This window comes from Chenopodium quinoa, unplaced genomic scaffold (genome assembly GCF_001683475.1).
Source record: "Chenopodium quinoa cultivar QQ74 unplaced genomic scaffold, ASM168347v1, whole genome shotgun sequence".
NCBI lineage: Eukaryota > Viridiplantae > Streptophyta > Magnoliopsida > Caryophyllales > Amaranthaceae > Chenopodium > Chenopodium quinoa.
The window spans coordinates 486,721-502,400 of NW_018743510.1; the positions used below are offsets into that span (position 1 = coordinate 486,721).

General features: G+C 33.9%; 1 protein-coding gene across 3 annotated transcripts; it reads right to left on the bottom strand.

Annotated features, from left to right (window-relative positions):
• Positions 1-1,297: 1,297 nt before the first annotated feature.
• Positions 1,298-15,532, bottom strand: LOC110739655 (cell division cycle protein 27 homolog B-like). Of its 3 annotated transcripts, none has more exons than XM_021920107.1 (16): positions 15,171-15,527; positions 14,861-14,972; positions 13,881-13,953; positions 13,566-13,675; positions 13,263-13,309; positions 12,155-12,252; positions 11,202-11,506; positions 9,381-9,527; positions 6,953-7,169; positions 5,994-6,217; positions 5,475-5,540; positions 4,487-4,606; positions 4,145-4,221; positions 2,469-2,808; positions 2,099-2,380; positions 1,298-1,795 (listed from the first exon to the last, which is right to left on the bottom strand). In XM_021920107.1, the coding sequence occupies exons 2-16, from the start codon at positions 14,963-14,965 to the stop codon at positions 1,745-1,747; spliced, it is 2,262 nt and encodes a 753-aa protein (XP_021775799.1). In that variant the 5' UTR covers positions 14,966-14,972; positions 15,171-15,527; the 3' UTR covers positions 1,298-1,744. The 3 variants fall into 3 exon arrangements, with proteins under 3 accessions (XP_021775799.1, XP_021775798.1, XP_021775801.1); XM_021920106.1 differs by having other exon boundaries at positions 14,861-14,975; positions 15,171-15,526; XM_021920109.1 differs by lacking the exons at positions 1,298-1,795; positions 2,099-2,380 and having other exon boundaries at positions 2,463-2,808; positions 14,861-14,975; positions 15,171-15,532.
• Positions 15,533-15,680: the final 148 nt, after the last annotated feature.

Sequence of the window (15,680 nt, forward strand, 5' to 3'; positions counted from 1 at the left end):
GGAAATCCTCTTTTTCGCGAAAGCAATTTTAACCACCATAGATGGTGGTGGTGGCGGCGGTTTGCAATAGAGATTTCATGGAGGAAGAAGGTGGGTTGTTGTAATGGAAGAATGGAGAAGGGAGAAAGAAAGAAATGAAACTTAAAAAATTATCCCTAATTAAACAAATATTGCTTGTCAATCAGACTGATCAACAAGTATTTCTTCCTAAAGTGTGTGTTAAAGTGGTATGTTGAAAATAAATAAATACATATTAATGGTAAAATTATTTCAATTAATTTGTCCATTTATCAAGTTTATATCAGACTTAAAGTGCGTGTCAAATAGGTATGTTGTAACTTGCAATAATAAAAACAAAGGAAATACATATAGCAATATTTGACTCACAAGCTAAAACTCTTACCTTATATCTCTAGGTTTTAGACTCAAATCTTACTAAGGATGCATAGTGTTGAGGGAATGAGGATTAGACTATTATCGCACATGAGTATGCTTTTCTTATATGTATCAATGGAAATTCTTCGTCAAAAAATTTCAGTTGTTTAATAAAATATTTTACGAAATACATTAGACTACCATAAAGGAATAGAGGTAACGGTAGACTAGGGAGATTACTCAAGTTAAAAAAAAGTACCAAATATAACAAAAATATTCCGATGTACTCCTATTATAAAAAATACTCCATATCATAAAAATTGCTCAAAAACATCAACACAAAAGGATAAGCCGATATAAATCATATGATTAAGCATACAATCAAAACAAAAGATGCAAATATCCTCAAATTGGAAAAAAAAGAAAATATATTAGTCTAGAAAATGTTATTGATGATCTTTTATTCTTCTACTAAAATAAATCACACTACATTGACACTGTTACAAACTTTGCGCAAATTAACACCGTGTTCAGTTCACCTTTTTTTTTGCTAAATTAAAATTATTTTTACTTTACTAAATCAATTTTTTGATTTTTTTCTTTATATTTCTTCAATAAAATTGTTGATTTTGACTGAATTAAAATTATTTTTTAATATTATTTTATTAAATTGAAGTTCTTAAAAATTACTGATTTTAAACATTATTTTATTAAATCAAAGTCAACAAGGCCTAAACTTTTGTGATTTATGTACTTGTATGTAAAAAGAGTTACACTATTTTAACGGTATAGTTAAACAATGACAAATCAATTAAGAAACATGTGAACTAATTAGGAACAGAGGAAACATTTTGTTCGATTTCAAAAATGTACAGAGAGAGAGAGAGCAAGAGACCTCAGCATAATCACAAGGAATAGCTTGAACCAAGAACGGATCAATGTCCATTTTCACTAGTTTAAGAGGATTTAAGGACATCTGAAACAATAAAAGGGTGTTTCTATTATTTTGAAACGGATATAATAGTACATAAGTGGATTTCTTCACCAAAAGTCTAAAAACTAAAAGTGCAACTAGTGAACAAATAAATAACAATTTTCAAGGTTATACAAACTACTGAGCTACAGCTGATATACACCTTTACCCAGCATGACGTGCAAGTCATGGCTGGTTCCCATCGCCCGATTTACAACACTTTTGTGAACACCGGCAAAACTGTGGTATATTACAGGATCTCCTGGCCGGAAGGGGAGCAACCTGGCCAACCCTCAAGAACTTGTACATCTGAGGGAGGATTAACCAGGTACACTCCAGGGGCCAGAGGGCTCCGAGTGTTTAGTAATGTTTCCAATATAATTTCAGAAAGTTTGTCTATAAGATATCATCCAAATCGTCTGGTACATGCAACTTTTCAATGGCAGCCTGGAAAACACAACCAAACTTTTCAATTACTTTGTATTAAAGAGCAGCATAACTGGTTGAAAGCCTTTCCAACAAGTAAAAATCATCTCAAAGCATAAATCAGTTTATTTTATGAATCAAAGAAATAATACGATCTATGTAAAACACACACACACACACAAAATAAAGAATCACAATAAAGCAGGGTGTGATGAAGCAACTATTACTTTCAATCTGTCAATATTTCTGTATTAGGAATCCAATTGGACAATAAATAGTGAAAGAAGCCAATCCATATCAAAGTCCATAGATGCAAGAAGTTACCTTTATGGTGGCAACATCTGTTGCTGATGGTTTCAAGTCTAGGGCCAATCCAAAATGCAACATGGCCTTATCATACATGTTCTTCCGCTTATAGATCTTACCAATCAAAGCATAGATACTGCATTCACGGGGTGCATATTCCTTGAGCTCTTCCAAGACCCTTAGAGCTTCATCATAGTTATCCATACCAGACAGTACAATAGCCTTTTGATACATGGGAAGAGGATTCTTTTTATCAGCTAAAATAGCTTTTTCCATCATTGCCAACGCTTCCTCATTTCTCTATTCAGCAACATAAAACAGTTGGATAAGGATAATGGAAAGAAATTTGTCAAACAGGAAACTAACACCCACAACATAAGCATCATACCCTTAGAGCATGCAGGGCTGTTCCAAGATATGACATGATTACAGAAGAGTGCGGATTAATCTTGAACGCAACTTGAAAATGATGTTCAGCAAACTCAAACTTCTCTTGGCGAAGGTAGACCATTCCAAGACCGTACCATGCATTGTAATGTCGTGAATCAACACGGAGAGCATTCTGAAAGCTTTTAATTCCACTCTCAAAGTCCTCCAAAGCAACAAGCTCGTGACCACAGAGAGTATGAGCATAAGCGAATCTTGAATTAAGTTGCACAGCTCGCTGAAAATTTTTCAAAGCTGTATCATGATCTTTTTGCAAGCTGTAACAATTTCCCATGGCACACCTGTACAGCCAAGTAACATAAAATTAGTGTCAGGTCCAGAAGATATGCAGAAAAGAAGAACCAAACGAGAAATATAGGTGGTAGGTCAAACTCAAAAGCTAGCGAGAGCCAGCAAGTGAAGTCACAATCCATCATTGTGTTACTCTTTAGGTTCAATTACGTTTTGAAATTAACAACCAAAAGAACACCACACAGAACATGATAAACTTTCCAAAGATATTGGATATAAACTTGAATGATAAAGCTTTAGTCAAATGTGTTAAATTAATTCCTAAGTAACACGGAAGCAGAAACCAGATGAGAAAACATTAAAAGAAGGGGTGGGGGTGCAGATCTGGAAAACAGCATAAACTTAACAAATAAACACAGAAAACAATTGTATAATACAGTCTCTTGTTTTCTTGTATAAACTTAACAAATAAACCAGCTGTTCAAGAATTAAATTCAGTCTTTTTACGAATGTCCCTTACAAACTACCCCCCGCCCCAATTCTTTGTTCAACACAGCTATGGATGCTGTTAACCTAAAGATCCAAGGTGGTTGAGTGGTGGACTGATGCATTAAATTCTGAGGAAATGCCAGATATGTGAGTCTGCCACGCCCCACACATCATTTTGGATCTATTACTCCAATCATTATTCAATTATTTTAAGAGAACAAAACATTTCATCAGCTCTTTGGTAATATTGATGCATTTTATTTTTCAAAGATGACTTTGTATCAGACACCAAAACAGGACCATCCATTCATCCAAGCACAAGGCACATGAACCCACAAACCAGAACATGAAGAAGTAGCTAATTACTTGACCTCAAGAAAGTAGATGATAGGTATATGGACATGTTGGAACCAAAACTGTTGACAAGCTTAATTTTTATTAAATGTTAAGACTTGACAAGTTAAACCAGCTTTAAGACAATCTAACTTAGCATATACTACCTCCATTTCTAAATGACATCAACACTTTCAATATTGGTTTGTTTCTAAAAGATTATTTCAATATTCAAATTATTCTATTTTTGGCAAACCCTTTTTATTACATTACCCTTAATAACCCTACAATATTTTCATAATTTCACTCACTTTTACTTTATATCCACCTTTAAACCCCCCCCCCCACTTTTTTACCTTCACTATCTTACTTTTAAGAATAGACCTTCACTATCTTACTTTAACCACCTTTTCATACACTGATCAACTCACTCACCAATTTTCTTAAAATTTGTGCAAATAGTAAATTTTAAAATTAATGAAAACGGAGACAGTACAAGAGAAACTAAACAACTGCTGCTCAAACTTATATGACAAACATGTTTAAGGATCCATCAGAAAGTACCATGTTTGAGGAGCCAAACGGTCAATTGACAGCAGCTCCTGAGCCAGGTAACTTAGTTTCATATCTTCCTTTAAATGCTGCAACAAAAAAATAAAAAAATAAAAAATAATAATAATAAAATAAAATAAAATAATTCCAATTCCACGTCACATCCAAAATACAACCAACTCAAACCCTCTTCAGATACCGAGGGATATAAAGAGATACAGTGCAAATGAGAAATTGAGGACACAAAAGATGGTACTCTTGTAGTGTCATTATATGAAGCTCGTATAGAAAACATATTCCGGGTTTAGGAGTTCAAGTAATAGCCACAAGATCATAAATAAATAAATAACTCACATAGAGAACAGTTGAGTAGACATCCATCCCATCTAAGCTGCAAGGACATTGGCGTCGAGCGAGACTGAAGGCGCGATCAGCTTCCAAATAATCCACTAATTCAAAATATGCTCTCCCGACCTGCATAAACAACCAATCAGTATAGACAGCAACGCTTTCTATAAATGCTAGATAGCTCATAACAGAATTATTTAAGCACATTATCTCAAGGATAATAGAACTGTTAAGCTACAATTCTGGAAGTAATTAATTATCAAGCCCCTCTACCACCCAAGTTCTGGCCTAATTTCACTCCACTAAATAGCCTAAACACTATGACACAAATAAAGGAATAAGATTGATCAATTTGTACAATGACCTAATGTTAGTGCTAAATCTAAATATCTCCTGCATAGAAATTTTTACACTCACAAGTGGTTATGTGAAGCACCTAAATAACAAAAAGGCAATGCCTAATAATTATGAATTGAAACTAGACTCATAATTTATATCTATACAAATTTTCTCAGCTCGTTCATCTAACAATACCAGATACGAATCAGGTGGTCTGAAAGAGCCAAAACAGGACAAGAAAGGATGATCCTAAGAAAGCACAGTCCAAAAATTCAGAACTGTAGTTGTTATCCACAATTAATTCTCAAATAAATCTGATCAAGACCATAAAATGTGTTGTACTACACCCAGTCCTACATATTAATATGTTGTAATACAACAGTCACAACAACTCATGCAACATTGATGACAAAACAACAGGCGCATTCAATGCATATTTCAATTACACGATCTTAATTTACGATTTTCAATGATAGAATTGGACATTACTTTTCATCAGAGAAAACAAAAGACATAAAAACATTACAGTATATATTAGATGTTATGTTATAATTATTATCTCTCCTAAAAAAGACACCATTGAAACTACAAGCTCCAGTTTTACTCCTATTAAGACTCGTTACATCAGCAGCAAAATGCTCTACAGTGGCAATACCTGGGAAAGCACCCAACCAGTACTGTAATGTTTATACGGGAGTTTCTTATAGATCTCCAATGCATCCTACAAAACCAGGAGGGAAAAATATTAACTGGCTATTACAGCATTAACAGGCAGCAAAGTTATATACTTCATTTTCTTTAAATCGCACTGTTTGGTATGGGCACAAGATTTAAGAAAAACAGTAAAAGACAGGGAATGTCAAATGAGCCCATGTGATACAAACAAATGAAAGAAAGAAAAGGTAGGGTGATTATGGTTGTTAATCTTGTTATCACATGAGAACAAAGGTAGGGTAGGGTATTTTGTGTGTGAACACAAGCAAAAAGTGAATCAAACATACCAAATGAGGAAATGGTGCAATTAATATGCAACTTCCCAAAAAGGAATATGGTGTAATAAAAAAAATAAAAAATAAAAAAAGAGGAAGTATATAACAAAATTGATATCCTCAAGCTGTCAAGCAGGCATCTACAGCAGCACAGTTCAGTTGCTTAAGCAGACAGAAATTATTACCTGGCACTTGTACATGCAAGATAGTCTAAAGCCATCCCCCAAGAGTCTCCATAAGCCTAAGATTTCAAGAGCCCCGTTATGGACTTCAGAATCATCAGGGATATTCCTACATATATTCATTGAACCACCATCCTGCTCCGTAAACCCAGCATCAGAAAAGGAAGATGTACTAATACTTGCTTGTGTATTAAATCGCGAATCACTAAAGGCTTCATGGCGATTTCCTGAAGGAGACCTTAATTGTAAGCAAATCTAGCAATGATCTAATTTTAACCAAAGATAATCATGTAAAAGAGAGATCTATGTAAACAAAAACACACTTTCAAAAAAGAATAAATTTTCGAACTATTAACAGAATAGCATGCAAAAAAACATCAAAATTAGGTTTTTTTTTAAAAAAAACAGAAAAGGCAATTATGTGCACAAATTTAGCACTGAAGCTGAATTGCTATTGCTACTACCTACTAGCATCACTGACAGCCTATAGATTAGCACTGAGATTCCATGATTAAAATATACAAATAAATAAAATAAAATAAAAAAACAGGTAATGAAAGATGAAAATTGACCTGAATTCTATTTGATGATTATTTTGGAAGACATAGCTGACCACCAAATTAAATTTTCTAATCAATTATTAACACAAGGGAGAGTCTACTAAAGGATTAATGGGCAAAACACAGCCAATTTACAGCACATCCCTAAGAAATTCCATGTAAATCCAAGATACAATTTGTGAAATGAGTCAAACTTCAGTCATCACACAAGTTTATTGCTTTTGCATAAAGGAAAGTAGAACATGAACATTCACACAATGGTAATTTAAAGGTGCCATGTTAAGTCAATAGCACATTAACGAAATCAATATAAGACAGTCACTTGGGGTTGGAGACACAAAAGGTATTCAGACAAATTCTATAACAATCAAGTTCAGATACTATAACTCCAAAGTTTATCACCTTCTTCAAAACTTTCATTTGGCCCTGCCTGCCCTTTCCGAAGTGTCACTGAGCGTAATCCTACATTGCCCAACCTAGAACTACCAGCATTTTTTAAGGAATGAGTGGTTCCATTCCCAGTTGATGAAGTTGTCGTTGTATTGGTGCTTCCTCCTGCATCCCCTGAAAGTCGTGTATTTCTTCTGGGAATAGAATCAGAGAATAATCTGCCGGATATCTGAAGAACAGAAATAAAAAGGATGTTACCAATATACTACAGCAAAGCACTAAAAGAATTATCAGTAGGTAGCTTTAGATCCTCTATCCTGGATAAGACTTCCTCAGAGCTCTTTTAAACCATAAAACTTTACCTATGTCAGACAAAGAGCAAACTAACTGCTAAATAGATAATTTTTACTGAAATAAGAACGAATAGAAGGGATCAAAATCATCACTCCTAAACAAAAATCATAGGAGCTTCAAGCTGTGTATTTCATTTCTAAGTTTCACATAATCAGAGCATCTAACATCAGATACAACAGAATCAGTTACAGCTGACATGAGAAAGATGTTAAAAAGAATATAAAAAAGGTATAAAACGAAAACCATCTTTCAGAAAAAGAACAAAAATCTTAATACCATTAATGAGAAAGATCATCCAAAAAACAGTATGTGCTTTAATAATAAAAAGGCAGTTCAAATTCTCTTTTCTTCAAGATTTCAATTGCAGAATTGTTTTGCAACTGGGATGTTACAAACAGATAATTCTACATACTTCAAGCCCAATCTCATTCACAAACTTAACTATGGTGTCAACAAGCAAAAACTCTCAATTAAAAAAATAAAGTAATAATAATAAAAAAGCCTCTGGCTCAATCAGTCAAGCTCAACTAAAGCTTGTTTTAGTTCATTCCCTCTGTCCCACTATAGTACTATACTTATCCTGTTTCTTTTTCCAATGTCCCAAAATAACATTTTCATTTCCTTGCATGGGGTCACAAAATTAGTTTTTATGCTAATTGTTTTCATTAAAAAAAATATAAATAAATAAATAAATAAATCCTATATTAAATAATCTATGCATGAGAAAGTGCTTTTTTTTTTTTTATTTGTGTGTGTTTTTAATTTAAGAATGTGTTGAATAAAACAAAAGCATTTATAGGTTTATCTCTCCCCAACATTGACTTGTGTAGTGTAATTTTCCAATTGAAACACAATTACAAATGTAAAAAAAAAAAAATGCAAATCGAGCATGTTCCAAACTCCTTAATTCCCATGAAATTTTCAGTTGTTTTTCACAATGGTTAAATTATAGTGGGATGGAGGGAGTATATTATACGAGCAAGCTTGAACAAATAAACTTGAAGTTGATCATAGATACACTCGTTCAATAAACTTAATGGCTTAATTGATTTATTCACAAATTTCAATTAAAATTAGTTTGTTAATCAAATAAAATGCTAGACATGCGGTCACAGGAATTGGTTAATATGCTTCATTTTGAGATTTTCTGACGTCAAAAGAACAAAACGTATTTCTAAGATAAGCTCATTTATGAGAAAAAAAAAAGAAAAAAAAAAAAAAAAACTCAATGTTGAACATTACTCAATTAATGAACAAGTTGGTCACAAACCACTATCAAGCACGACAACCTCCTAAATGAACCGAGCTTTAACAGATTTTTGAGCCCAGTTGAAACTTGAAAGCTCTAACTCGCCTAAGTTAATTGGCTATGAACATGAACAGGAGACGAACAGAGTAGAAGGTAGTACTTGGGCTAGTTTCGACTCGACGCGTTTACACTCCTAATTATCATCAATCACAACCTAACAAACAAACTAATTGAAAATTTATAAACTTTATCTCGTTAGTATTTTGACAAATTCAACATGAAAAAAACTAATATAAAAAAAAATGTTTCAAGGGGCGTTTGGTTCATTTTGGAGTATGGGTTTTAAAACACCAATACCCATACCACTTGTTTGGTTTATAATTTTTTTTGTAAATTTCATGCCTGTGGAGACCACCCAACAAAACCCTGTGGATTTTGGTTCTCACCCACTAGATAGTGTTAGATAAGGGGGTAAAGGGTGGTGCACAAGATGCTTTGAGAATAGAGAAAAAGAAGTTAGAGTCATGTAGTTTTGGTTTTAATTTTAATCTTTTATAATGGAAGAAGGGTAGAGGGATGAAAGAACTCAGGAGAAAGATGAAATTGGGAAATGAGGCATAAGTGGAGTGGATTGAGAAAAACGAGAGGGTTTTTTTTATCATCAATAAACATGAAGGTTTTTAGTTTTAGTAAATTGAACCAAACATGAGATATTAGGTATGGGTTTCTGGGTATCAATCATTTCATCCAATCTAAACCCATGGGTTTGAAACAAAAAACCTAAACCTGATACCATATGTCAAACCAAACGCCCCTTTAAGAGGGTTGGGTCAAAACCTTTCTCAATTTCCCTTCATCCAAAACCTTCCTTCGAGGGGCTAGAAGAGTCGTGCCTACAGTTGACCTTGGTGAGCTTTCACTGCTAGCTGGGGCAGTAGTTTGCTGTACATGCCGACAAACAGGTGGAGGAGCAACACCAGACATCTGCAATAGAAGGAAAAGATTAAAAGGCCATAGAAAAGCTAATACAAACAGAATTTTTCTCAAAAACACAAAGAATGATTTAGAAACATCCCTTCCACCTAAAAAGAAAAAAGAAAGTTCACACAACAACAACAACAACAAAAATTAACAATGGATGCTAAATTATAATTACTGAAAGCAACTTGTGCTCCACTAGGAAGAACTTGCTTTTAACTATCATAACTAGATCAGAATTTCAAAAGCAATGCAAGGACTTATGCAATCATTATATAGCTTTTAGATCACTCTTTTATGGTGAAATTTTTCAATTTTTTCTAACTACTGAAAGTAGAAAGTTGACAATATTGATACTACTCATAAAATATGTGGGAGGATGTGGACCCTCAAACTACTGACAGAAGGAAGTTGACAATATTGATACTACTCATAAAATATGAGGGAGGATGTGGACCCTCAGTCCTAAGAATCATTAAGGAGGATTCTACAAAGAGTACTTCAGAAACTAACAAAAATAATTGATTTCCTACAACTCAGTAAAGCAACAAGTGTCACTGTGTCACAGAAAACAAATGAGGAAAACTTCAAAAACAAAAAATAGCTTGATTCCCTTCTCTTTTTTTCTGGTGAAAATGTATTGTCTCAAAACCTTATAGAAATCATGTTCTCAATGTAAAAAGTTTTAAATAAAGTGTATTCAGAAAGAAATACCAAACAAGTCCCCACTCTACACAAGCTACTCAGAATATTATAAATTAATCATAAACTAAACCACTTCAATTAATGAATAATGATCATTCGAACAAGATTAGAAGAATATATGGAATACAAAGGAGTAAATCAATTATCTACATTTTATAAATGAGAGGAGACAGGAAGATATTTAAAATTCACAGAGAATAAAAAAAAAATAGAAATAATAAAATTGATCAGCGCGTTAGTTGAAGATGCAGATAGATGGAAAACTATCCACTGTAATATAGAAGTATTCATTAAGATGTACAATAACTTGTGGGGCAGTTATCAGGAAGTATTAGAGAAAAATCTTGTTCACAACTCTTAGCTCAGGTAGTAAAAGTTCATATATTTTACAGCTTGATCTTAATAATCTGGCTGCTAGTAATGAGGAGGACAGCTTGAGACATGACGCATTCAGAGGCAAAATAAAAAAGAGGGGGGGAGGGGGGGGGGTATTGGAGTATATTTGTTTGAAAAGGGTAAATTAACAGCAAGTGTGAAGGCATTGCTGCAGAAATCCATACTCTATTATTATTCTATGTAAATAATTTATTGATGTATGCCTTTCCCTAGTGCTTCTAAGAAGGTGCCCAGCAGTGTAAAGAAGATAGGAAATTTAGGGCAGGTTGACTTGCTGAGGCTTGTTGGCTTGTTGCTTCTCAAAACCCCAATTGCAATTCTTATTTTGATAAAATTCAAGTATTTATCGAAAGTGATATATATTGTATATATTAGCTCTGATTATTTAAGCAAAGTGACAAACTGGAAAAGTGGAAAGCAAGTTTTATAGCTAACTGATCCTTTGCGACTTAATGAGCACTTCATTAGTAGAGTTTCCCAATAAGATCAAGATTGCATGAATCTTCAACTCACACTTAGTCTCACCGAAAAATAAACATCCAGCCTAAGAGGGAAAAGAATGAGACGACCATACCTTACCTGAGAGGCCATTGGAGAAGGAGTATTGTAAAATGACAAGCTTGAAGATACATAATTCAGGGATTGACTGACAGCAACTGAAGATACATTTGCGCCTTGATAACTTCCAGAAGCATCCTTTGCGCTGTTACCATGGATACTTTTCAGCTGCCTAGGACTAGCATCTCCACAGCTCTTAGCAGAAACTTGATTTTGGTCCTCAGTGGAAATAACAAAACTCTGAGAAGTGAAAGCATGCTGCAGCTGTTTCTGTATGGTATGAGCAGCTGTATCTCCGAACACAGCAGATGCTTCTTCAGCAGAGCCTGAGAATAACAACAGTCACTTTCATTCAAGAGGAATAATACTGTTAATATTTATCACTGCACACCCCACGCACATCGGCGCATGTCAATCTACATTTACTATGCTTACACAACTACCAACAAGCAAGCATCTTACCTTCAATAATGCATCTCTTAACTACTTTTTTTTTTTTTTTTTGAGGGAAATCTCTTCACTACTTTACAATAATATACAAATTCAAAAACATTACTCCAAACATATCCTACAACAGCAACTAAAACTTCAATATAACACAGTAGCACAAATCTCCACTAAAGCTAAAGAATAAAACCATACAGGTAACTAAGAACTTGTTCTCTTCAACTTATTTCAGAATCTTATCACTTATTCTTCTCAAAATCAGTCAGACGCTTAGACCAGAAAATTTCAGATCAAATCAAACCAAAATATTAATAGTTTTATTTATCAATACGAATTACACAATATTATATATCTTGAGTTGCATATATAGGTAAAAATTATGAATATTACATAATTGGAGAGTACACATATTGACTTTTTGACTTTGTTTACTGTTCATATTCACATTCATAACTTCCTCCAATTTAATTTACTTTATTTCTAAAGAGTGGAAACAGGAAAGGTATGTGTAAGAACAATGGATATACCCAATATACAAAGTTCCTCATAAGCAGCCCAAAACAATGGATCAATGGACAACGCTTGTTTAAAGTGATGAACAGCACTCTTTCTTCGGTCAGTATACCTGAGAATGAACATTTCAAGCTATCAGATACTATAACCACAGATGCTTTAAATTAACAGTGACAGCTTGCAGACATTTATAAAATTACAAAATATTCAGAAATCAGTAGCTTACAATGAAAAAGAAATTATCTCCTTTTTTTTACTATCTTTTCCCAGTATTCACTAATTAGAATTTGAGGCCTTGATGATATACAAAACACAGATCACTAGTTGATTTCCCAGGATATAAAGTGTTGCCAAACAGTACACCAGAATGCATCACATAATATCAAGATAGAATGCCAAGAATCCAAATACGACCTAATGATAAATACCCCAAAGATACTACAGCAACAAAGCCTTAGTCCCAAAATGATAAATACCCCCAAAGATACTAACACCAGAAATTACATTTCCATGTCACTATCTGATGCGTATAGCACACTGCCTTTCTCCTTAACACAATCGACACAATGTCTATCAAGCATAAACCATTGTCATACGGAAAGTCAAGGACTTATCTAAAGTTATAAAAAGAGCTTGTCTTTTCTTATTTCTGTTTCTATTTTCCTGACATTCTGCATGTCCAGCAGTCTGAGATAAGACATCAATAAAAAATTGCAAAGACAAAAATTACTACTCAGATATTGGCACTACCTTACAAGGGCTCATAAAAGGTTTGCAGAAATTAGAATTCATTTACAATCACCAAGTAGTAAAGTTGGTTTCATCAGCTTTCACAAAAAAACAAAATTAATTTTTTAGCTCAAAATCGAAGAGTTTAGACATCACAATAGATTCTACATGTAAAATTTATTAGACCAACAAACTACATGGTATACCCAGCTACACAGCCCTGCACGAAAAGAAAGTACACTGAGTGGTGTAACTGATGTTAAAGACAGCGCATACAGGCCACATGTGTTACAATATAGGTACAACAAAAATACATTTTAATGCACCCAATTTTTGGTACTTGAGACATCCTTGAAGATAGATGCATAAAACATGGAAGGACAAAAAAGAAACCTGTAGATAAGTCCGAGAAGATAATGGCCAGCTGCATCATTCGGTACCTGCACCAAAAAAATTAGAAATCATATTACAAAATGTTCCAAATGCAGTGTTGTTTAGGTAATCAAGTAGGATTAAAGTGCCAGGACAAACAAGGGATTCAATGAAAGCAGTATGAAATACAAAGATAACAAAACAATCACAGCCTTACGATTTACAGTCACATAGTATCTTTGGAAGCAGAACGTAGACACTTAAAATGAAATAAAAGAGTAAAAAAAAACTCTTAATACTCTAGAGCACTAAAGCAATAATTACCTCTAGACCCGAATCATTAGCAGGGGACAATGCCTTTTCTGCTTCATTTAAAAGATCCATATGAAAGCATGAGAAGGCAAACAAGTAGCGGGATTGGGCCATTCGTTTTCCTTCACATAAACAAACAAAAAAATCAAAAGATTAGAAGAGTTATCATAGAAAGTAGTAACAAGATAACTGAAAACATCTTAAAGAAGGCAATGTAGAACTGCATAAAGCATAATCAATACTCAACTCAATAGTAGATTAGTAGAGAGTATATAAAACTTTCATCCACTTCTAGGTTTGGTCATAATCAAAAAAGTTTATACAGACCTTTCAATATATTATATGCCGCATAAGCTTGATTATTTCGCAAGTAACAATTAGCCAACAATTGCCAGTTCACCTACATCCAAGGGTGAGAAAATATCAAGATATGATAGAAACATATTAGAATAACACTTGCAGCAACTAGTAGCATTTTCTTAAGTGATACTAGATCACGTGATCTATTCTTATTACTTCAGTTTTGACAAATTGAGAAATTGAGTATAAAATTGCTGGAGCAGCACAGACAGATGAGAGTAAATCCACCCATCAATTATGCCCGCATAATAAAGTGCAAACAGATACAACACTAGCATTGGCATAATTCCATCAAACAGCAAGGAGGACTTCATCAAAAAGGAGGCCACCAACACCTTGATTGGACTTAAAAGAACAGATATTAATACCTCATAATCCTCAAACTTTGGTTAGCTTTGTAATGATTTCCGTCCAAGCTATTCTCAAATACCACTCTCTATTCCAACCCCATAGACCCAAACTAAAATCAATTGTGAGCAAGTGTACAACGCCTTTATGTTATATTTTCCCCAAAATGAAATATTCACTAATTGCATTGCCTATCACATTGTTCAGACCAAAATCTGATTCAATTTATCAAAGGGATTTTATCATGTCAATTTTCAAGTCCAAATTTCACCCAAGTTATTCTCCAGTGTCCTACTCTTTTATTTTAATTTTTTAGCAGTCTCCTAAACGCCAAACATTGACATAGCAAGGGCAGACCCCTAAGTTCAAAGCATTCCATATCCAACAAAGGTGTAAAGAACACAAAACTCACAATCACAAACCAAATGAAGTAATGATACAAGTTCTAGTGATATCGTCGCCTCTCCATGACTCATCTCAGCTAATCTTACCCCTCCCCCAACTCCCTGCCACTCCCACAAATAAAATCATCTATATTTTACGAGCTTCGCCGAAAATCACATCATAAGAAGACCAAAAGGACATTATGAATCACATACCTCAGTAGGGAACTCAGCACAAAGACGTTCACAGATGAAAATGGCATTAGAATACATAAAATGCCGCAAACTATTCTGAACAGAATCAACAAGTATAGCTTCCATAGCTCCTCTGCTAAACAAAGGGAAAAGAAAAAACTCAGATTTTTTTTTCTTTACTTCCAAATTCACTATAAATTCAAACAAAAATCAACAAACAACTCCAAGAAATTACAAGCAACATAAACAAGAACCCAGAAATTATAAAAGGATATAAATTGCAAAAAATTAAAAGAAATTCTAAAAGAACCCCAGAAAAATTGAATCATACCACGCAAAAATTAGCAAAACTACTTGTCAAAATTCCTAAAAATTTGATGTCGCGAAAGAAGCGAGGAATTCGCAGTAATGAGAGGGATAAGAAGGTCAACAATGGAGGAGAGAGAAAGAGGCGGCGAAGAAAAGGGTGGAGAATTGGGGAATGAAAGCGGGAGGAGAGAGAAAATGGAAGGAGCTTAGCTTAGGGTTTGAGGGTTGCAGACATGGTGGAGCTTGTGTTGGTGAGAGAGAAGAGAAAGATGTTGATTTGAATTTTGAATAATAGTCCTGTTTGTTACTGCTCGTTTTTTTAAATTTAATCACTACTCGTAACAAGTTTGCAAGTCTAGGGGGGCCGGAGAAAAATACTACTCCATACTATAGGTTTGAGAGAAACTTGTATTTTCTCAAAAGGGCATGAGCGTCATTTTACATGAAAAAAATGGGGTGTTTTTGTAAACGTTGAATTGCATTGTTTGATGGCGTTAACTCAATGGTATTAACTCTATTGAAGTATAAAGCT